General features: G+C 39.2%; 1 protein-coding gene across 5 annotated transcripts in view; it reads right to left on the minus strand.

Annotated features, from left to right (window-relative positions):
- Positions 1–19,414, minus strand: part of enox2 (ecto-NOX disulfide-thiol exchanger 2) — a 193,652-nt gene that overhangs the window by 155,866 nt on the left and 18,372 nt on the right. For 3 of the 5 annotated variants that reach the window (XM_024805276.2, XM_014412632.3, XM_024805279.2), the window contains one exon: positions 17,424–17,518. In XM_024805276.2, coding sequence (XP_024661044.2) covers positions 17,424–17,518 — 95 coding nt within the window. Of the gene's footprint in view, positions 1–9,997; positions 10,089–17,423; positions 17,519–19,414 lie in introns of those variants that run through there. The other 2 variants (XM_076875768.1, XM_076875773.1) reach the window with 2 other exon arrangements.

A 19,414-nucleotide genomic window follows, 5' to 3' on the forward strand; every position in this document is an offset into this window, starting at 1 on the left:
AATAACACCAGGATCCTTTTCTAAGCAGCTGACAGCTGGTAACTGTGCAGGGGCGGGTCTAGCAAAGTGTTGACAGGGGGGCAGGTAGGGCATTAACAGGGAGAGGGGGGCACAAAGAAATACTTTTCTTTCTTATTCTCATTTAAAAAGTCTAATTATCTGAATCTTACAACCAAAGTTTTTATCTGATGTACAACGTATAGAAATCATACATATACCAACAAGACAGTGTACACCACTGTCCCAACAGCGTTTGTTTTCATTCAAAGGCTTTATGATTTTTCCTATAATACCTGGGGGGCCGGTCTCTAGTCACAATGCCCGGGCCGATTTTTTGTCCCAGTCCAGCCCTGAACAGCGCCCATGAACTTTAATAGGGAAAGGAGGGGGAAAGGGTAATCTAGAGGTGATTTTTCCACACTGTACCTTTAACTGAAAAACCTATGTAGCAGGATACTGGTGGAAAAGAGCAGAGGTTTTGATTCAACCAGCTCCAAGTAAATACCAGACAAAAAAGCAGACTTGCATTTAAAAGGCTAGATGGTGCTCAGCTCTCCTTGTCACAAGCACTTAAATCAAGAAAGAAAGGCAGAAGCTAAAGCATGTGTAACCAGGGGAAAGGATGAGACCGGCAAAAACAGCAACATCAGGGATGTATCCTTATGTCTTTAACTCATCATCTGAATGCCTCTGTTAAAGACCTCACAGGCATTATATAATAACCTCATATCATTTGGAAAAATGCTTGTGAATGGTCAACAGCATCTGCTGAGAATGAAATTGTCAACAGAAATCTCTTCCTACAACAGCAAATTGGTTATCTAAAAGACTTTAAAACTAGAAAACGTTTGACAAACTCATCCAATAAACTGGAAATTCTTTGCGGCGGGAATGCCAATGACTTATTACCCTGAGGAGGATGCTGTTTGATATTACATTCTGTTAGCTCTCATATATTAATTGACATTAAAGTGTTATAAGAGGAAAGACCGACATAATAATCCACCTCCTGCATTACTTTTCATGCAGTGAAAGCTCCGTGTGCATTGTGTAACTTTAACCAATGCACTTTGACTGGGTTTATACCTGCTCCCTTTCTTCACAGAGGAAGTCTGAATTAAAATAAAGAATATATGAAAAACATTCATCTTTGTTGATGCAGTTTATACTGCAAGGATTCCACAATTAGCAAAGATCCAAATTTGGTTCCCACTTGTAGCATTAAAACAATACTATCAGTTATGAGAGGCATCCTCATTCAGCTAGTCCACTGTGTTCTCTAACCAGACCACAGCCTTTGGCTAAAAAGCTGGGTCTGTTCTGCTCCAAAATGCAGGCGCTTTTCCAACAGCTAATTACTTTGTCTCAACCCCAAAGCTGTCTCTGATAATAGTTATGAGCTGCTTAGAACTAAAGGAAAACTGAGCAGCATACTGGCACATTAAGTGAAGAGATAGGATGAAGAGAGCTGCACGGCATGCCACTGGGACTATGGGTTACAATAATTAAGTATTTACATTTCGATTTATTTAAAATGAATCATTTACTCTTTTTAAAATTACCCTTAAAATGAGAAACAGCACTTATGACATGCAAATGTAATCCACATCTTAAGAAGTAAAGACAGACAAGTCATTCCAGCCGTCGCTGCCAGTTAATCAAATCAAATCACAAATCAAATCAAATCACTTTTTATTGTCACATCACATGTGCAGGCACACTGGCACAGCACATGCGAGTGAAATTCTTGTGCGAGCCCCACAAGCAACAGAGATGTGCAAACACAACAACACAAACGAGCAAAATACAAGAATGGCCAACCTGAAACTAATAAATATATGTACAATATATAATAGTGTATGCATTTCTGGATGTGTATACTAAATATTTTCCTACGTGTGTGTGTGTGTGTGTGTGTGTGTGTGTGTGTGTGTGTGTGTGTGTGTGTATACACATTTTTACAAATTAAATAGTAAAAAAATAAAATAAAATAATAATAATAATAATAATAATAAAATATATAAAATATACAGAGTTGAATATGTGCAAAACAAGTGGCATTTATATACAGTGTGGAGTGCATAATGTTGAATCTATCAAACAAATCGCTCATGCTCAACTCTGACATTTTTTAACATAATCTATAAAAAGATGGCTGCATATGAACTCGAGCAGAATCTGTAGGCAAGGAAAAAGATCTCTAGTCTGCTTGAAGTCCAGATAATATTAACCAATAATGTATGAGCAAGCTCTGGCTTTGTGCATTGAAAACACTCTATGTTGGAAGCAAAAGAGGGATTACATTTTAGAAATAACCTGTGAACCATCAGTTAGAATCAGACTCCAGTATACAAAGCATATAAGAATAACTTTACATAGTATACTTATAATTACAGGCTATTCTGTGGTTTTGTGCCTTTTCTCCACCAGGGTGGCCTTGTTTAACTCAGAGATTGTTTTTGTCATTAATTATATTTACTAGTACATTTTCATGCTACAGTATTATTTAGGCTGTTTGTGGTTATTGCAAAAATGTAAGTTTACACACTTAATCACAATGGTAATGTTTATAAGTAAAGTAAAAGTGGGTCATTTTAGCCCACTGTTGAGTGGCTGGTAGGCAACGATTGTAATAAGATTTTACTGTTGTAAAACAGTTACAGGATGCTTTCATATAGTGGTTTAGGTCCATTAGCTCATTCCCAGGTGGTTACTATATCTGATAAGAACCTTTAGGGTGCCAAGTCTTTGGGGAGTTTGTGGTCAGGGAAACAAGCAACAGTCAGACAAGGAGTTTGTGTATTATATTAAGATTCAAGATTACCTACCATCAATGAGTAAGAACTTTCAATAGCAGTGATCTCGGCGCCAACTACAGTAATTCTGCTTTTGTCATCAGTCAGAGCCTTATAGGAGATTTTCCTCTGCATTCATTTAAACTTAATGCGTAAGCATAATATACTCTTATTTGATGATAACATATTTTGTTGACAATTATATTCAGGGCCAACATACTGCAACTTCCCACAGATTTATTTATATAACCTAGAAAGGTAAAAACACTGCTTCTCCTAACTTGCAGTGCAAATTCCAGCTTTTGATTCTGTTATTTCATTGCATATATGTTTGATAGTTTTATGTCCTTCTTTCTATACTGAAATCCACCAAGTGAACTCCAGTGCCATTAAACTGAGATCACCAAACAAAATGAGTGTTGATCCATGTAACCGTTCATGCAGTCTGGCACTCTGGACATATGAAGACTCAAAATTCAGACACATTGGTTCGCTCATTATTTTTTCCAAGTTCAAATCTGGTGTATTACCATGAAATGCAAGCTGACCTTGGATAATTCATTCAGGGATTTGGGTTGTTATAAATGTAGCCTCCAACAGCTAGCCTCAAGCAGAGATAAGAAACGGGCTGTGCAGGTCTGGCAAGCACATTTCTTTTTAACTCCACACCCAGAGTTTCTTTTTTTTTCTTTTTCTTATTTTCAGCCTGTAGACATAACCGACACTGCCTCAAGTGACATGACTTGAGGAAGCTTATCAGATTTTACGCAGCTCCCTATAGTGTTAAAGAAGACACTGTTACGTTTTTCACATGCACAGCAGAACTCCTGCTTACAGGCTTTTCTGATCTCTGATGGAATCAAATATTTTCCAACCTGCTTGAACGGGAAAATCAAGCTTGCAATCCTCTCTATCTTCTAAAGAGTCCAGGCAATAAAATGCAACATCGATGCAATCAAACCTGCAACGCTAAATGAAACAGATAAACACTAAGCTTACCTTCTGCTGCTCGATTATAGTCGGTGACTATGTGTGTCTCCACTGGTTCATCTCTTTTTTTGGACTGTTTTAATATGCAACGTCTGTTTCTACCACCTTTAAGGCTGAAGTCTTAAATTCACTTGTGAAAGAATACACAGCAAACACAATCGCTTAGCTCATCACCCACAGTTATGCTCTTGCCCTGATTGTTTTCTACCATGGTAGACTAAACAGAAAACACTCTATTGTCTCTCCTGATGCTCGTGTTCCTTATTCCCAGCATGATGCCAGATCAAGGCTGTCTTGGCTGTCATTGTGTAATTATAATAATAATAAAACATATGATGCCGCTACATGATTCAAGCTCATAATGAGGGCAACTAAATTTCCCTGCTACCTGTTTGCTCAAACACTGAGCATATTGACACTCAGAAGACTGCTCATCTCCTTCTGGCCCAATTGACTGATGGATTTCCAAACTCTGCATCAGCCAAAGCTATTAAGTGGTCTGCTGGAGCGAAATGACTTTACTGTTCCCAGAGTGCAACATTAGGATCAGCAATTCCTGCCTGCTATTGTCTAGGGCCAATGTGACAGGGTTAATTTCTTGCCAGACAAGCACAAACATTTATGCTGACACGTGCAATAAATAACAATAACGGCAAAAAAAAAAAAAAAAAAAAAAAGGAACGAGCTTTATTTTCTATTTTTGCTTTTAGCAAAGATTTGGGGAGAGTATAGAGATCCATGCCAAAAGATTTCCACTGAACGAAAGCAAGCTAATAATTTCTCTCCCTTTTATTTTTTTTTACAATAAGCCACTGACCGCAGAATAGGCATAATATAATTAAAACGTTAACAATAGCTGCTGGTAACAGATCACCCTTTTTCCAGAATGTCATATAAGGTTTGCATTACGAAAAAAGTTTGTGGCCAGTGGAAAAAAAAAAAAAGGTTTGCAGGACACCTTAAACGTGTTTTTTATATAATCTAATTATATTAACATGTCTACATCTTTTCACAAGAACTATAAGACTACAAAATGAAAACACAATTCTGTAATTAATGAAGGATGGCATGATCATTATCCCTCTACTCCAACTTTAAGTTTTGCTGCCACCATATTAAAAAAAAGAGAGCATATATTTGTCTGAAGGACATTTGGTATTTTCTTTTTTATTGTTGCTTGATGTAGAATTTTACTGCTCAACAGTTCATTGCCTTACTTTAAAAATCAAAAGCCAAAAAGAGCACGTGACTAGTCTGGACTAGACAGGTGAAGACCAAGAAACTCACTCACAGAGATATGTAGGGGGAAAATAAAATCTTTATTACTTTCTAAATTTCTAAAACCTGTGTCTATTAGTTTTGGATATTTCTACAGAAACGGTGCATTCACAGAAATGCAAGTTATCATGTACATTAATGCACCATTATACACCATAATAGATTCTGGCTTTGAGTCCAACTTCTCTTTTTATCTGCATCAAATATGAAATTACTAAAGACAGGTTTCCAGTTTAACTCAATCCATTGTGAAAAATGTGGGCTCAAAGAAAGTCAGTCACTTTATATTCATAATGCATATGGTTCTCTCTTTGTATAGTAGTGCTTTAACTTACATTTGTGGATACAGCAACACACTGTGTTCACTGACAACGGCTTTCAAAAGCATTCCTGAGCCCGTGCAGTGATTTTCACTACAGAACGGTGTCTGTTTTAAATATAGTGCCGCCTGAGGGTTTGAAGATCACGGCCATTCAATATTGGTTTTCTGCCTTGTCTTCTTGTGTAACGTGATTTCTCCAGATTTTCTGAATTTTTGAAGAAATGTGCTATAGATGATGAAATCCCTAAATTCAAAGCAATTTTACATTGAAAATGTTCATCTTAAATTGCAGTCGTTAACAGACAGGCGAGGCTTGCGAATCCCTTTCCATCTTTCCTTCTGAAAGAATCGAGCACGCTAGGATGCTCATCCTATGTCCAATCATGTTACCGTCCTTCGGCCAATTTACTTTATGCAACACAATATTTTCAGTCTTTTCTAACCCTATTATCATTTTACGCCTGTATGTCACCACAATAGATTTAAAATGAAAGATTCAAGACGAAAATGAATTTGATTCAGTGACGTCAACAAAAATAATAAATAAAGCTTTGTGGAATTATATCCATTTTTGTACACAGATGCATATTTTCAGGGGCTTATATGTAATTGGAGACTGAGTCAGAAGCTGTTCCACTGAAAGGTGTGCACTATTTATTCATTGTTTGTTTGTTTTGTTTTTTCAACAGCTTAGAGAGTTTTTTCCCCTTACCCAAGGAGAAGCATTTGCATTTGGAAGCAGTTTCTGTGTCGAGCAGGCCATATTTAGGCTGCATTAACAAATCAAATTCCCAAAATAATAAGCTTGCAAATCAAGAGTATGGTAGATTGTGACCAAAAAACCCATGAAATGGCTCAAACATACATGAAAGGCATTGGTGGTAACTGCAGGAAGCTTTCAATGATAAAGGGAAACCTTCACAGCATGCAGCAAAGTGGAGAACAGCTTTCAAATCTTCAATAAAGGAAGACGAGATAAAAACGCAGAAGATTCACCACAAAGTGCAAACATTCATCAGATACAACAACAGAAAGGCCAAATTAAACCTTGCCTAATAAACAAATAAACAAAAACACAACACAACAACAATACTGAACATTCTTTGACAGCTTTAAAACATGGCGCAGGTATTGTGGCGCATTGGGTTGTTTCCTGGTTTCCACAGGGTCACTCATTCAGACTTTCAACTTAATGTCTGGTCCCCAGTCCAGCATTTAGACAATAGAAATTGAAATCTGTAAATAAGACGATGCAGAATACACTGCATACTGTTAGACATGACCCAGTGATATCGCCACCAAAATAGTATCACCTGTAGGTGACGTGCTTCCATACTTCCATTCATTTTGTAATACAGAGAGTTTAATCACTGTATTCATCGTCTTCACTACGCGGTAGTAGAGAGCCAAAGAGAACAGTGTCTTTGGCTCTGTTAGATGTGGGTTGCTGAACAAAAGTAAACTGAAGAGTTAATGATTTCTTATTGTAAAAAACAAAGCAACATTCAAACGTTTAAAACTAAATCAGGTGACTATTACGAAGAAAGATTCTTCATTATATGTCAGTAGTGTCACAGTAATTGTATACTTCACATCTAGTTATTATGTGGACCTTTTTGGCCTAGTTGCCTGGGAGAGCAAGTCTAACTTAGCAATATCCACAATGTTAATTTAGCTAAAACTGACAATGAGAAACTTTAGTTTTGTGTAATGAAAACCTTGAGCTTTAATACTGAATACTAATTCAGAGGCTGAAAGTATAACATCTAAGTGGAGCAAACTGTCAAGGGTTATTAGTCATACATCTTGTTTTCTTTTCTCTATTGTAGTGAGTGGGGTCTAGCTGCAGCGCTTCTTTGTCTGGAGGCCTTATCTGGCTGTGAAGCACCAAGCTCTGTGCTGCTGCCTCTATTGGCATGGCAGTGGAGGCGAGGCCTGCCATCCCAGATAAACCTCCCTCTGTTCTCCCAGCAGCCCAGCAGGCTTCGTGTTTGCTGCAGGTGTCAGAGAAAATGTTCCCATAGCTATTAGACTTTAGCGCTGCTGGTGACATGTTGGCACTTCTGATGGGACTGAAAATGGGTGAAAGTGTTGACAGAGGAGATGGAAACGGGCCACACACAGAGGCAAAAGTTAGACTGGGATGGCTACCTATTAGAATTGAGTTAAAATGGGAAATAAGTGATAATTAGTATTAGAATTGCATTTCACCTCATAAAAGCATGTCTCACATAATAAGAAAAGTCCACAAAAGTTTACAAAACTCCAAATATGATTCAAACTGGAGAAATTCATCTAATGATTTCTGTATACCATAAAGGAAAAAGAAACTGAGGCAGACAGGTTGTACTAACCACACAGTAACGACGGTTGTTGTTGCTGCTGCTGCTCCAAAACTGTCACCAAGGGAAAACCTTGTTATGCTCAATATTCAGGTGCCATACTGTTTCCAGATGGCAAGCACTGGGTGCAAGGAAATATAATTGAATCCTCTCAAACTGTTTCTTTGAACAATTTCCCAAACACTAGATACAGGTACAGTAGCCTCACAAACTTTCTTTTCAGTTTATCTGACATGAATGAGGAGCAGTTTGCACTGTGAAAAAAGGGAATAAGAGAAAACCTGGTCTTAGGACACGAGAGCAGACCTACACATTTCGCTTTTACAGCTGTACCTCAATGAAATAGCTCGTTTTCTTTTTACTATAAACTAAAAAGCTAGGTGAACACAAATGATGTTCTCCTTCAGCCATGTCGTTATGCCTATTTAATAAACAAAATATAAGGTGTCTCTTAAGTAGAGAAAACTTCACAAATATCTGTGAAGCCACCGCTGCATCCCTATACAACAACTAGCCCATCTGTGGGGAATATGGTCTGTGTTAATGTGGGGACAAACAACTGCCACGCAACCTTGCTAGGCAGAGAGCAAGTCTCTGAACTGGCAGATTAGACCACCTGGTCCTGCCAGACTGTCAGCCTATTTATACTCGGGAAAATAATTTACACCAGGACTGCCCAGAAGCATAGAGACGGAGACCAATGGGAGGCAGCTCTGTGACAATTCCAGCGTAAAAAAAGGAAGAAGGAAAAAAAGAGTCACTGTGTCCTGCTGCTGCAGTCTCATTCCTTATAAAGCTTTCCCTGGAGTGAGCAACAGAAAATTTTACAGCTAAGAGCGAATACTTCTTCAGCCAAGAGAGACACCTCTCAGCATGTGAGAATTAAACAAAGGAACTGCTGTGTTAACATGACCCGAGTGTCCTGTCACCAGTGGAATCAGTGATGTGACTCTATTTTAAGGTTGCAATGATTTATAAGTGGATTTGATTAAAGATGTCACTTGAGAGACCCACAATATTACATGATGCAAGTTTGACATAAAACAAACAAACATCCTTTTGGTGACAGCAATGTGGCCTCCATACAGTAGAAGCTGTACAGAACTGCAATGAAGCCTCTGAACTAATGTCAGAGTTTCAAGCTGTAAAAACTGGTGTCAGTTATCAAAAAAATAGACAAATACATGAATACATATAACACAAGAAGGAAAAAAACTACAAAGGACAAGCAACAGCCTCTGGTCTAAAGTGTGGGCATGAATAAACTTTATGCAAGATCTGCTCTCCAAACTCTGGCAAATTCTGAAAGTAGTAAGGTTTTGCAGTAAACCACACTGCAATTAAATCAGGCAACGAGTCGTTTGAAAGCAAAACTTCCAAAGAGCTCTATTTTTTGCTCCTCCCGCGACTGACATTTTCCCATTAGTGGCACGGACACATAATTTGGTGGCACCAATATTTCATTTCAGAGAGCATTTCACGCAGTAATGAACATGTCACAAAGTGAAATTAATGTGTCACTGTGTTTAACAGATCCAATAAAAGTAAAGAATTTGAATCACTCAGAAATTACATATCAGACCCGTTATCACAGTTCATACAAGACCAGTGACAATTTATTCTACTGGTACTCTACTTAAATGTTCAATGTCATGAACTTAGCAGTCTCACTTGAAGCCACAACACACATTTGATTCTCAGCCACATTATCCTCCTAAGACTGACAGGCACGAGTGTGACATTGTGATTAGAGAAGAAAAGTCCTATTAGTAGAGCATCAGTGGAAGTAAACAAGCAGGAAATGGTGAACATCTTCAGTTGTGCTGTCAGTCGACAAAAAAGCCCCTTGGTTAAAAAAGAAAGAAAGAAAGGAACTCAAATGTCTCTAAAGTTGTAAATCCCAAATCTGGATGGTGTATGCAACATTTTCAAAACAAATTTTCTTCTCAAATATGCAAGAAGCACCAAGTATGTTTGTTGGGGTGGCTCTAGGTCGGGAGGTAGAGTATGTCATCTAGAAACTGAACCTATGAAGTGCTCAGGTAGAAGAGCACTATATAAGAATCAGTTCATATACTCTATCTAATATTGCAGGGGTCTAAATACAGTTAGAAATTGTGTTGCAAATTCTCTCCATTTATATCCAGAAAAATAAATACTATGAAAACAGAAATATATAGATTGTTTTTGTTTAGGCTTGTTTACATCTTCTTTGTGACAAGAAGATTATCAAGCAAGGCTGTACAGTAAGAAAAGGAAGACGCACTAACCAGCATGGCTCTGCAGTGTTTTGATGTGGGAAAAGAACATTTTCCAACCCCAGCCCAACAGCTGCTCACAAAGCCGGCGATTTGCAGTGACCTGGCAACCAGAGACCATACAAAGTCAATGACGTTATGTGACTTCAACTGATGATGAACACTGGTTGTGCACTGAGTGGATCCCAAGACAAAGAAAGCACCCCACTGAAGGGACTACAGATGTGATCCCATATATAACAGGGTAGAAATAGTGCATTCTAGCTAAATTTGAAATTCGGAATTTCTGAGTTTCTGAGAATATGTTGGAGTGGTGTTTTTAAGTGGGAAAAAATAAAAAATAAAAACAAGCATTGTGTTGTATTGCTTGTGCCATTTTTCCTTACTTTTCCGTCTTTACTATTGGAACACACTCAACTTGGGAGTTGCATCCCTCTCAGCTTCCGAGGCAAATGGACCGCGGCACAAACACTTGAGAGAGTTACCTAGACAACCGGAGCCTGGAAGGTTGCTAGTGACCAGCCGTGAGTTTAAAAGCGATGTGTTACGAGCGACTCACTCCTTGTGTGGACGCAGCTTTACCAAAGGCCTTGGTCAAATGCACTTTGGAGAAATAATTTTAGAAAGAACAGATTCCACTCAATGTACACAGAAATAACTCCTGAGCCACTGTATTGCTTGTTCAACATGGAGATTTATTCAGACTTGCAGGAGTGACAACACTGTCATGTCACTATGTCATTCCCCATAAAAAATGGCTGGATATGACAAGGTACTGAGATTTGAAACACAAAATGTGGCAAAGAAAAAACAACTATGCTGTACAATCACTGCCGACGATGTGCATTATATACTCTACCACGCATGGTTCAAAATGGGCATACTGGGCCAAACTACTAAGTAACTGATGTTTGTCTAATGTGTAAACTTACTCACAAACATTCAGAGAAATATGTCAGAAGTTTATTGTGACTGAGAGTCAGCCAGTCCTAGTATTCCTTCTTCAATTGCTCTCAAGAAAGCAGCTCCAAAACCTTTTGATGACACAGAAAATACGAAAATCACAGATACTGTATGTGCATTAATGTGTTGGTGCGGCAGAGAGTGCTGAAGTGTGTGTGTGTAGGTGCTTCAACAGCCGTTTCAGCCTACTAGAAATTCAACCCCCAGCCTTCTTTGTGAAAATATAAAAGGCTGGAGGCAGAGATGAGTTCAAGATATTGTAATTAGCTACCACCATCACAAAACTGCTGCTGTAGAAAATGTGAGAGAAAAAGACATTAGTGAGTTTCATGATGTGGTCACTGAAACAAAATGGTAATTGTACCATTTTTTAGACTGTATTACTTTGCCCACTTCTGTTTCATAGTTTGTGGTTACAGTATAACAAAAATTGAGGCTGGCACAAGGCAGATAGCAGGTCCTAATGGTGATGAAAACAGATCAACATAGAGGAGTTGCAATCAGTGTGCAAGACACAATACATTGATCTTACATGGAGGAAAAACTGCATACAAACACAAAAGTTTCATCAAGTAGATTCACATTTACCAATTCTGAGAGGCTGTGGATTTCATTACCACGAACAAATGTTATTCTATAAAAATTACTCCGTTAATATTGATGTGAAATTTTGATTATTCTAGCAATAATACCTGTTCTTTTCTCTGTGGGTACAGAGGTGAAAGAAAGCTTAATTCTGCGCCTGGTGGAGCAAAGTTGGTGTGTGTGTGTGTGTGTGTGTGTGTGTGTGTGTGTGTGTGTGTGTGTGTGTTGTTTGTATCAGAAGAGTTGATGAGACAGACAGAGGGAGATGGAATGAACCAAAGGTGAGAGCTAATATTAGCCTGCTGCTATGAATGGCAAGTTGTTTGGACAAGAAGATAACAACATAACTGCACGCCTGAAAAACACAGCATTTTATTTCTTGATCACCAAGGACAGATTTCTCTCACTAGTGAATTAGAAAAACTAAATACCTAAAAAAAACCTCATCTTAATAGACAAGGTAAATCACTGGTGATCACACAAATAGTGTGTGTCTGTATTTAAGATTAATATTGTACTTATTTCAAATGTCCCAGATATGTGTGGTACTGGAACCAGCGTTAACACTGCTAGCACCACCAGCATTCCTTTCTTGGTGGCTGGTTGTGCAAAATGCAGATATGTACTTCTCTGGTTTAAATGCCAGTTTACTCTGACAGCCTAGATCTATCCATCCATTCGCTTCCGCTTATCCTTTTCAGGGTCATGGGGGGCTGGAGCCTAGCCTAGCGGTCTTAGGGCGAGAGGGACAGGTTGCCAGTCTGTCGCAGGGCTAACACATAGACAAAGACAACATTCACGCTCACATTCACACCTGGAGTTTCCAATTAACCTATCCCCACTAAGTACATGTCTTTGGACTGTGGGAGAAAGCCGGAGTACCAGGGGAGAACATGCAAACTCCAAACAGAGAGACCCTTGCCTGATGGTGGAATTGAACTTCTTCCTGTGAGGCAACTAGGGATGGGTACCGGTGTCCGGTGCCATGATGGCACCGGTTCTGACATAAACGGTAGTAACCAGACCGAAAAGCAGCGCACATTTCGGTGCTTTATTTCGGTGCTTTTTTTTCCTGAGATGTCACACACTTCAGATTCTAGCCAATCATTTTACGTTTCCAAGGATAGTAGGCGGGTCCAGGTACGTACGTTCTGTTAGAGCAGAGCTACAGATTAAAAATGTCCAAGGCGAAGCGGTCAAAGTCTGGCTGTACTTCACAGCAAAATATGCAAACTCAGCAGCAACAAGTGCTTTAAGCTGATACTGTGATACTGTGCAAAGGAGCTAACACCTCGAATCTGATGAAACACCTGGCGACGCATAGCGTTTTTTTTAAAGCCGAGAAATGCGCCATATTTGATAGCTTGCTGCGAGACCTCACACCGAGCACATCTACTGCGGGTGTGGTGCCTGTTATCGGACCGGAGTTAGCAACATCCCCCAAAAACCCGAAGAGGAGAGTCCTGGCCCCTAGCCCTGCCAGTGTAGCAGAAATGATGAGGATGATGATGCAGCAGCAGCCGTTCTTCTCTGCGTGAGTAGCTTCATGTTGTTCGAGTGTAATTTACGTTGAGTAGGCTAACCACGTTATTACATTAATGCATGTAAGGTGAACTAGCAAACACTGTCGTAGTTACATGCAGCTGTCTTCTTGTTTGATGGCAGATGCTCCCTTCACCCTGGCCAAAAAGGCTAAAATGACCAAAGAAAAAGTGGAAAACAGTTAAACATGAGAGGTTTTTGGACAAAGTTTGTGTTTTTTCCATTGTTTAAGCACTGCTTCCAGCCAAGAGTGATACCATATATGCCCCATAGCTGCAGAAAAGGCTAACATTGTTATCTTTTTACAAAAAAAACAGCTGAACATGAGAGGTTTTTGGACCAATTTTGTGTTCTCCATTCTTTAAGCACCGGTTTGAGCACCGTTTAAGGACCGGCACCGTTTCAAAAGTACCGGTTTGGCACCGGTATCAGATAAAACCTAAACGATACCCATCCCTAGAGGCAACAGTGCTAACCACTGCCCCAAAGCCTAGATACAACTGCTTATTGTGTATGGTCAACATGCTATAGATGTTGTACTATAGAGCGCTAGTTAACAGAGCTATTGCAGTCTTACTCCTCAGTTGACTTATTTAGAGGTTCCCATCACACAGATGGGAGTAAAAGGTCTGCTGGGCCTGTGTCAGTGCTGGGTGGCAATAAATCAGTTAGAGGTCAACTTTTACAAAAATCTTCTAAATGCAATAATTTGAGAACAAGGTGATCTAGGTGGTGTTTTGAAATTGATACCATAGATTTATCTGCTAAGAGGGTGATGAGTACCACTCACCCCAGACAGTATTTTATAAGTTGCTATTGGTGCATAAAGGTTAAAGAGGGGTCATTTTAGCCCATTTGGTACATGACTGCCAGGCAACATGATGATCTCATGATATCTGAAAAAACTCCAGGGGCCTAAGATGTGCAGAGATGTGCCAAGTTTTTCTTTTGCTGAACTCCTGATTGTGGAGGAGGAATTTGTGGACAAACAGATAGAGATTAGGTGTATTTCAGTAAGATAAGATTAATATCTGCAGCAACATTTCAAAGTCACTCAACTAGTAGCACATATGCCTTTTTGTCAAGCTACAAATTGTGACCACTATTAAGGTGTGTGAGCAGTATGATACATGTAAAAACAGATGTTCTTAGTGTTCAAAATAAACATAAATGGGAATGTTTTGCTTTGTTAGTGAAATCATTACAAAAGAAAAGCAACCTGTATTGTTCTCCCCCACTGTTGCAAGTCCCAGATAACAGCATAAAGAGATCATAGGGGATTTATCGGTCGCTTTTATTTAAAAGGAAGTGTTATTGTGTCACATGGATTGACACAGCAGTAATCCTCAACTATTACTCCTCCTACGTACCTTTCACCCGCTTACACTTGAATGTTAAACTGCAGCTATCAGAGAGCAGGCAGGGAAGGTAAAACAGAAGGACAGTAGGAAAATGCACATAGCACTTGATAGAAAATGGTTCATCAGGATGTTACATTACAAATTTCCAGTAATTTGGCCTGGTCTATAAAATTTCTGCACTAGTAACTCAATAGCAGGTAATATCCTCTCCATTTCAAACACACAGCATCATCTGGGATGCTCTCTATGTCAAATAGCTGTTTAGAGTAATCACCGGCAAGAGGCTGACGAACATTCCTAGGCAAGTATCACTGGCACTGAGTGCATGCGGTCATGTGGCCGGTACTGTGCAGGCTACTCTCAGCAAAAAAATTTGGGACAACAGTGTCAGTACTTTGGAGATGACTCAGATGAAAAAGAACAGAAAAAGCTCAAGTGGGAGTTTTTAGAGACAAGATGACCAGAAATCCAAAAATATCTTGCAGTGACAAAATGATCCCTGGTATGATGCAAAACTACCAAGCATGAAGAAAGTGCTGCTCTCATACAATCTTTCACCTTGAAAGCTTTTCCCAAAGGCCGGAGTGACGGACATTCCTCTGTGCCCAGTTAAAAACAGGAGCTTTGACCCATTTGCTTCCACTTTGGGTATTAAAGTAGGACACTATATTGCCTACTGAGTATCCCATGAAAATATAGTATGTGTAAAATTAGAATGAGGGCTTAAACAGCATCTAGCTAATTCAGCTAGCTAGTTCAGGATCCAATTGCCTTTCTTGGGGGAATGAATACTTCTGAAGCTCTGGTAGGCAGCTCTGTGGGAGATAATGGCAATGCTTGGCTTGGTTGAAAACTCTCTGAAAACTCTTATGTCTCTCTGGACTCAGAAGGCATTACTGACCACCACCACCACCACCACCAATTTAAAGTGAAGCAATGTGACTGAGTGTGTCATGTGGTGTGTCAGGTATAATTTGCTGTGGCTATGGAGACTAATAAATCTCTACTTTTTGAACATACATTATTTAATTACGATAACCTATAAGCAGCCAACACAAACTATAACAAAATGCAATTGTCGCTCCTCCTTTTAGCATCTAGTGGCACTCAGCATGATTATTAATGACAGTAACAGATCATGTTAATGAGTCATGCTTGAAACAGGTAGCTACAAGCATTGTTGAATCCTCTGCAAATGAGTTTGATTGTGTGCTGGATGAGAATTGGCATCCGATGCATGGTCATTAACTGCGCAGTAGTGCAACGATCTTTAATTTCCTTCAAATCTCTTGTGAGTTTGGTGATTTCATTGCCAGAGACAAGACTTTCGGAACATTACAGGCAATGTTTGTGCAATTTTCAAATATATAGATAAACTATTATGATTTAATTTTTTTGGAACTGAATGGAAAGGAGCCAAAGACCACAACAAAACAATCAACAGAAACCAGAGAAAGGTTCACATTTTACACAATCAACTTAACTGGAGCCCCTGTTGCATATTTTATGTAGTCCAAATACATACACCCAACCTAACAACATGCTTTTGAACTGCAACGCAAACTACGCTGACTGGTTGAGATAAAGCTCAGATGTATTTCAAACTGCACTGACGACTGCACAAGGAAGCAGAATATAATCGAGGTTAGATAATTATTCCATGGCCAGAAAAGAAAAAAAAATACACTGCAGTATATTCAAATGAGCGAGGCTCTAATTGCATGTGCCCAAATGCACGCACAGAATCTAGTTCGGGAAAACTGTTTTACATTCAGCCCACATCTTCAGTAGTTAGGAGTTCTTAGGCAACAGGCAATTAGAGGAGATACCACTGCTCTTATCTGCTGCTGAATCTGAAGGCAGATTCCAGTAGTAATAGCCTGAGAGACAAGCGGCACCTGAGCCTCTGAGACAGCAATGAACAGTATACATCCTGCAAGCAAATTAACGCCAATACCTTTTTAACCGCCAACACCTCATTACAACTAAATTACTAAAAACTAATTTACTGCTTCATATCTACTATGAAACATAAAGGAAGCCAAAACATGAGTACACAACAGGTGTTTGTGTAGGCAGGCTTGGCCAACATCCGTTTACAGTTGCCATGATGTTGAAACTACACCACAAAAAAGTTAACAAAACTGAAATAAAAACAGGATGATTTTGTGAGAATTTAAGATAGAGACATAACTGTTTGTCCAATCCATCCAGAACTGGTTTAAGGTGTTAGTTATAAAGTTTAACACTATTTCTAGACAGTAGAAATTAGAGAAGTTAGAGAAAAATAAGATGAGAGGAAGAATTCGAGAGCTTTTCCCCCCAAATGTTAAACTGTTAAATTGTATTGAATTAAATATTTTGAACTGACTGATTTACAGGAACATCTACAAGAGAAACATAATGATAAAAATTCAAGGCTAGTTCATATTAACACTTCTTTTAGCCTCTTTAGAAATATTTTCAAAATCTGTCAACTGCCCAACTTTTTAAACAGACTTCCATTCTATCACAAGTATCAAGAAACACTGAATCCTAATCTCCACACACAGCTGCGTGCATCGCATGCATCGCATGCATCTCCTATTGTTGCAGCATGATGTAATTTTTTAATGGTACTTATAATGAATGATTAGACTCCCTGTGCTGCTTCAGAGTTTTTGGTATGCAGACATCAACCGCACATTAAATTTGACACACCATTAATAATTTGGTTCATTTCAAAAGTGAAGATGATAAATTAAGAAGTCGAAATAGAAAAAAGAAGTAAAAAACTTTGCATCTAGGGCTAAGTATTGAAGTGGAAGTCAGAGGTTGCGGGCTCTGTGGACTAAACAAAACTAAGTCCTCAGCTATAGTGGGAAAAAGTCCATGTTAATATATTTCACATATTACCAGACAGGGCTTATAACATAAGTACACCAGTGGTGAATTGCTTTCTTAGTCAGTTTGATTGGCATGAGCTCTGCATGCCATGGAGAAAATACCTGCATGCTGCAGCCATTGAACAGCTTCTCTCAAGCACCAGGTCACTTTACCCTGGCCATTAGAATGCTGGAGCAGTTTGGATTCATCTTGTAGTCTGCAAATGAGAGAAAAAACAGTATTAGGCTTACACTGCTAAAATACTTGTATTATCATCTTACTACATGGCTCTAAATCAGTTTTAGAGCTAGGAAACTAAAACAGAAACCACACAGTCCATTCTGATTTAGAGCATTTTACTTTTAGAGTCTAACCTGCAGCCTAAGGCACCTTTCTCTGTAATGATGCTGCATAAAAGCTCATTTCAGTGAGCCACTAGGCCAAAACACAGCAATGTGAAGTCATCTACTTTTCCAGAATGCAGTGTATGGCCATCAGGGAAAACGATAGCAAATCAAATGTGCGCAAACACATATCACGTAGAATAAGTTGAAGCATGGACCTTGAAGCACTGCACTAATTTGCTGTCTGCCTGGTGAGCACCAACAAAGAAGAGAAAGCTATTTCTTTGATTAACTTTCCAGAGGTGTACATTCAGACCTCAAAGGAGTACGAGGACGTAAACCACTGTCTTCACATGTTAAGCCTTCACCCTGGGCTTGTTTATTTGTATTTCATATTTTTACCTGCACCCTGTGGCAAAATACCTGCACTTACAAAACCCCTTTTATTGTTTTTCCATTGTGCTATTGTCAGTGTCAAGGCCTCCAGTGGAGCACTAAACACTAAATGATTAGCAGACAATGTTGCTGCAATCCCTGAACTTTGGAGTGAGAAAAAAAACCTCACAAAGAATATAGTACTGTGAAAAAGTATTTGTCCCCTTCCTGATTTATTTTCTGCATATTTGTCACACTTATATGCTTCAGATCATCAAACAGCGCCCAAGGGTACCACAAGCAGTAGAGTAGCCAGGGATGGTTCTCCTGAACCATAGCCTCCTGACTAAGAGGTGAACTTGCTGGTGTGTTTCTGATCACTGTCCTGCTGCATAATCCAAACGAACTTGAGAATCAGGGCACAAATTGATGGCCAAACATTCGACTTCAGAATTTTGTGTTAGAGAGCAGAAATCATGGATCCATCAATTATGGCAAGTTGCTGTAGGTCATGAAGCAGCACCAGTAGTCCCAATACCACCACTATGTCGACTCTTGGTAAGACATTCTTTTTAAGAAATGTTGTGTTAGTTTCACACCAAATATAACACAATGTAAACTTTCCAAAAAGTTCAACTTTTTGGCTCGTCAGCCAACAAAACATTTTCTCAAAAGTCTTGGAGCTCATCAAGATGTGTATTGGCAAATGTGAAACAAACTTTTGAGTTCTTTTTGGTCAAGGGTACTTCAGCTTCAGGGTTGTGGGTGTTATAGATGCCACTGACTTTGTTTCTCTTGAGGTTCTATAGATCATGGCATAAGCCATAGTATTTTATATTTTTAGCCTATTCCACTTTGTTAGACAGGTTCTATATAACTGATTTTTTGATTCAACAGGTATGGTAGTAATCAAACCTGGGTGTGGCTAATAAAATTGAACCCAGTGTCAAACACATGTGAATTATTACAGTTAATTTATGATTTTACAAAGGGAAACAAGTACTTTTGGGTAATTTATCCATTAACGAAAATATCCTCATATAAAAATACTGGGGGCTGCCAGTGCTACCCTTCAGTCACCTAGTAACTGCACCTATGATATAAATTTGAAAATCCTTGGCGACTTCCTTCATGACCTGACCTGCACTCAATCTACAGCAGGCGGTGCTGGACCAAGGCCAGGAAGATGGTGAAGGACCTCAGCCATCCCAACAACAGACTGTTCTCTCTGTTGAGGTCAGGAAAGCGATTCCGCTCCCTGAAGACCAACACAGAGAGACTGAGGAGGAGCTTCTTCCCGCAGGCGATACGGTCTCTCAATCACACCACCACACAGTACTGACCCACACATATGGTTCTTACACACACACTGGACTTTCTGGACTTTGGTTTTG

Source organism: Maylandia zebra, linkage group LG2, assembly GCF_041146795.1.
Source record: "Maylandia zebra isolate NMK-2024a linkage group LG2, Mzebra_GT3a, whole genome shotgun sequence".
In the NCBI taxonomy this organism is placed as follows: domain Eukaryota; kingdom Metazoa; phylum Chordata; class Actinopteri; order Cichliformes; family Cichlidae; genus Maylandia; species Maylandia zebra.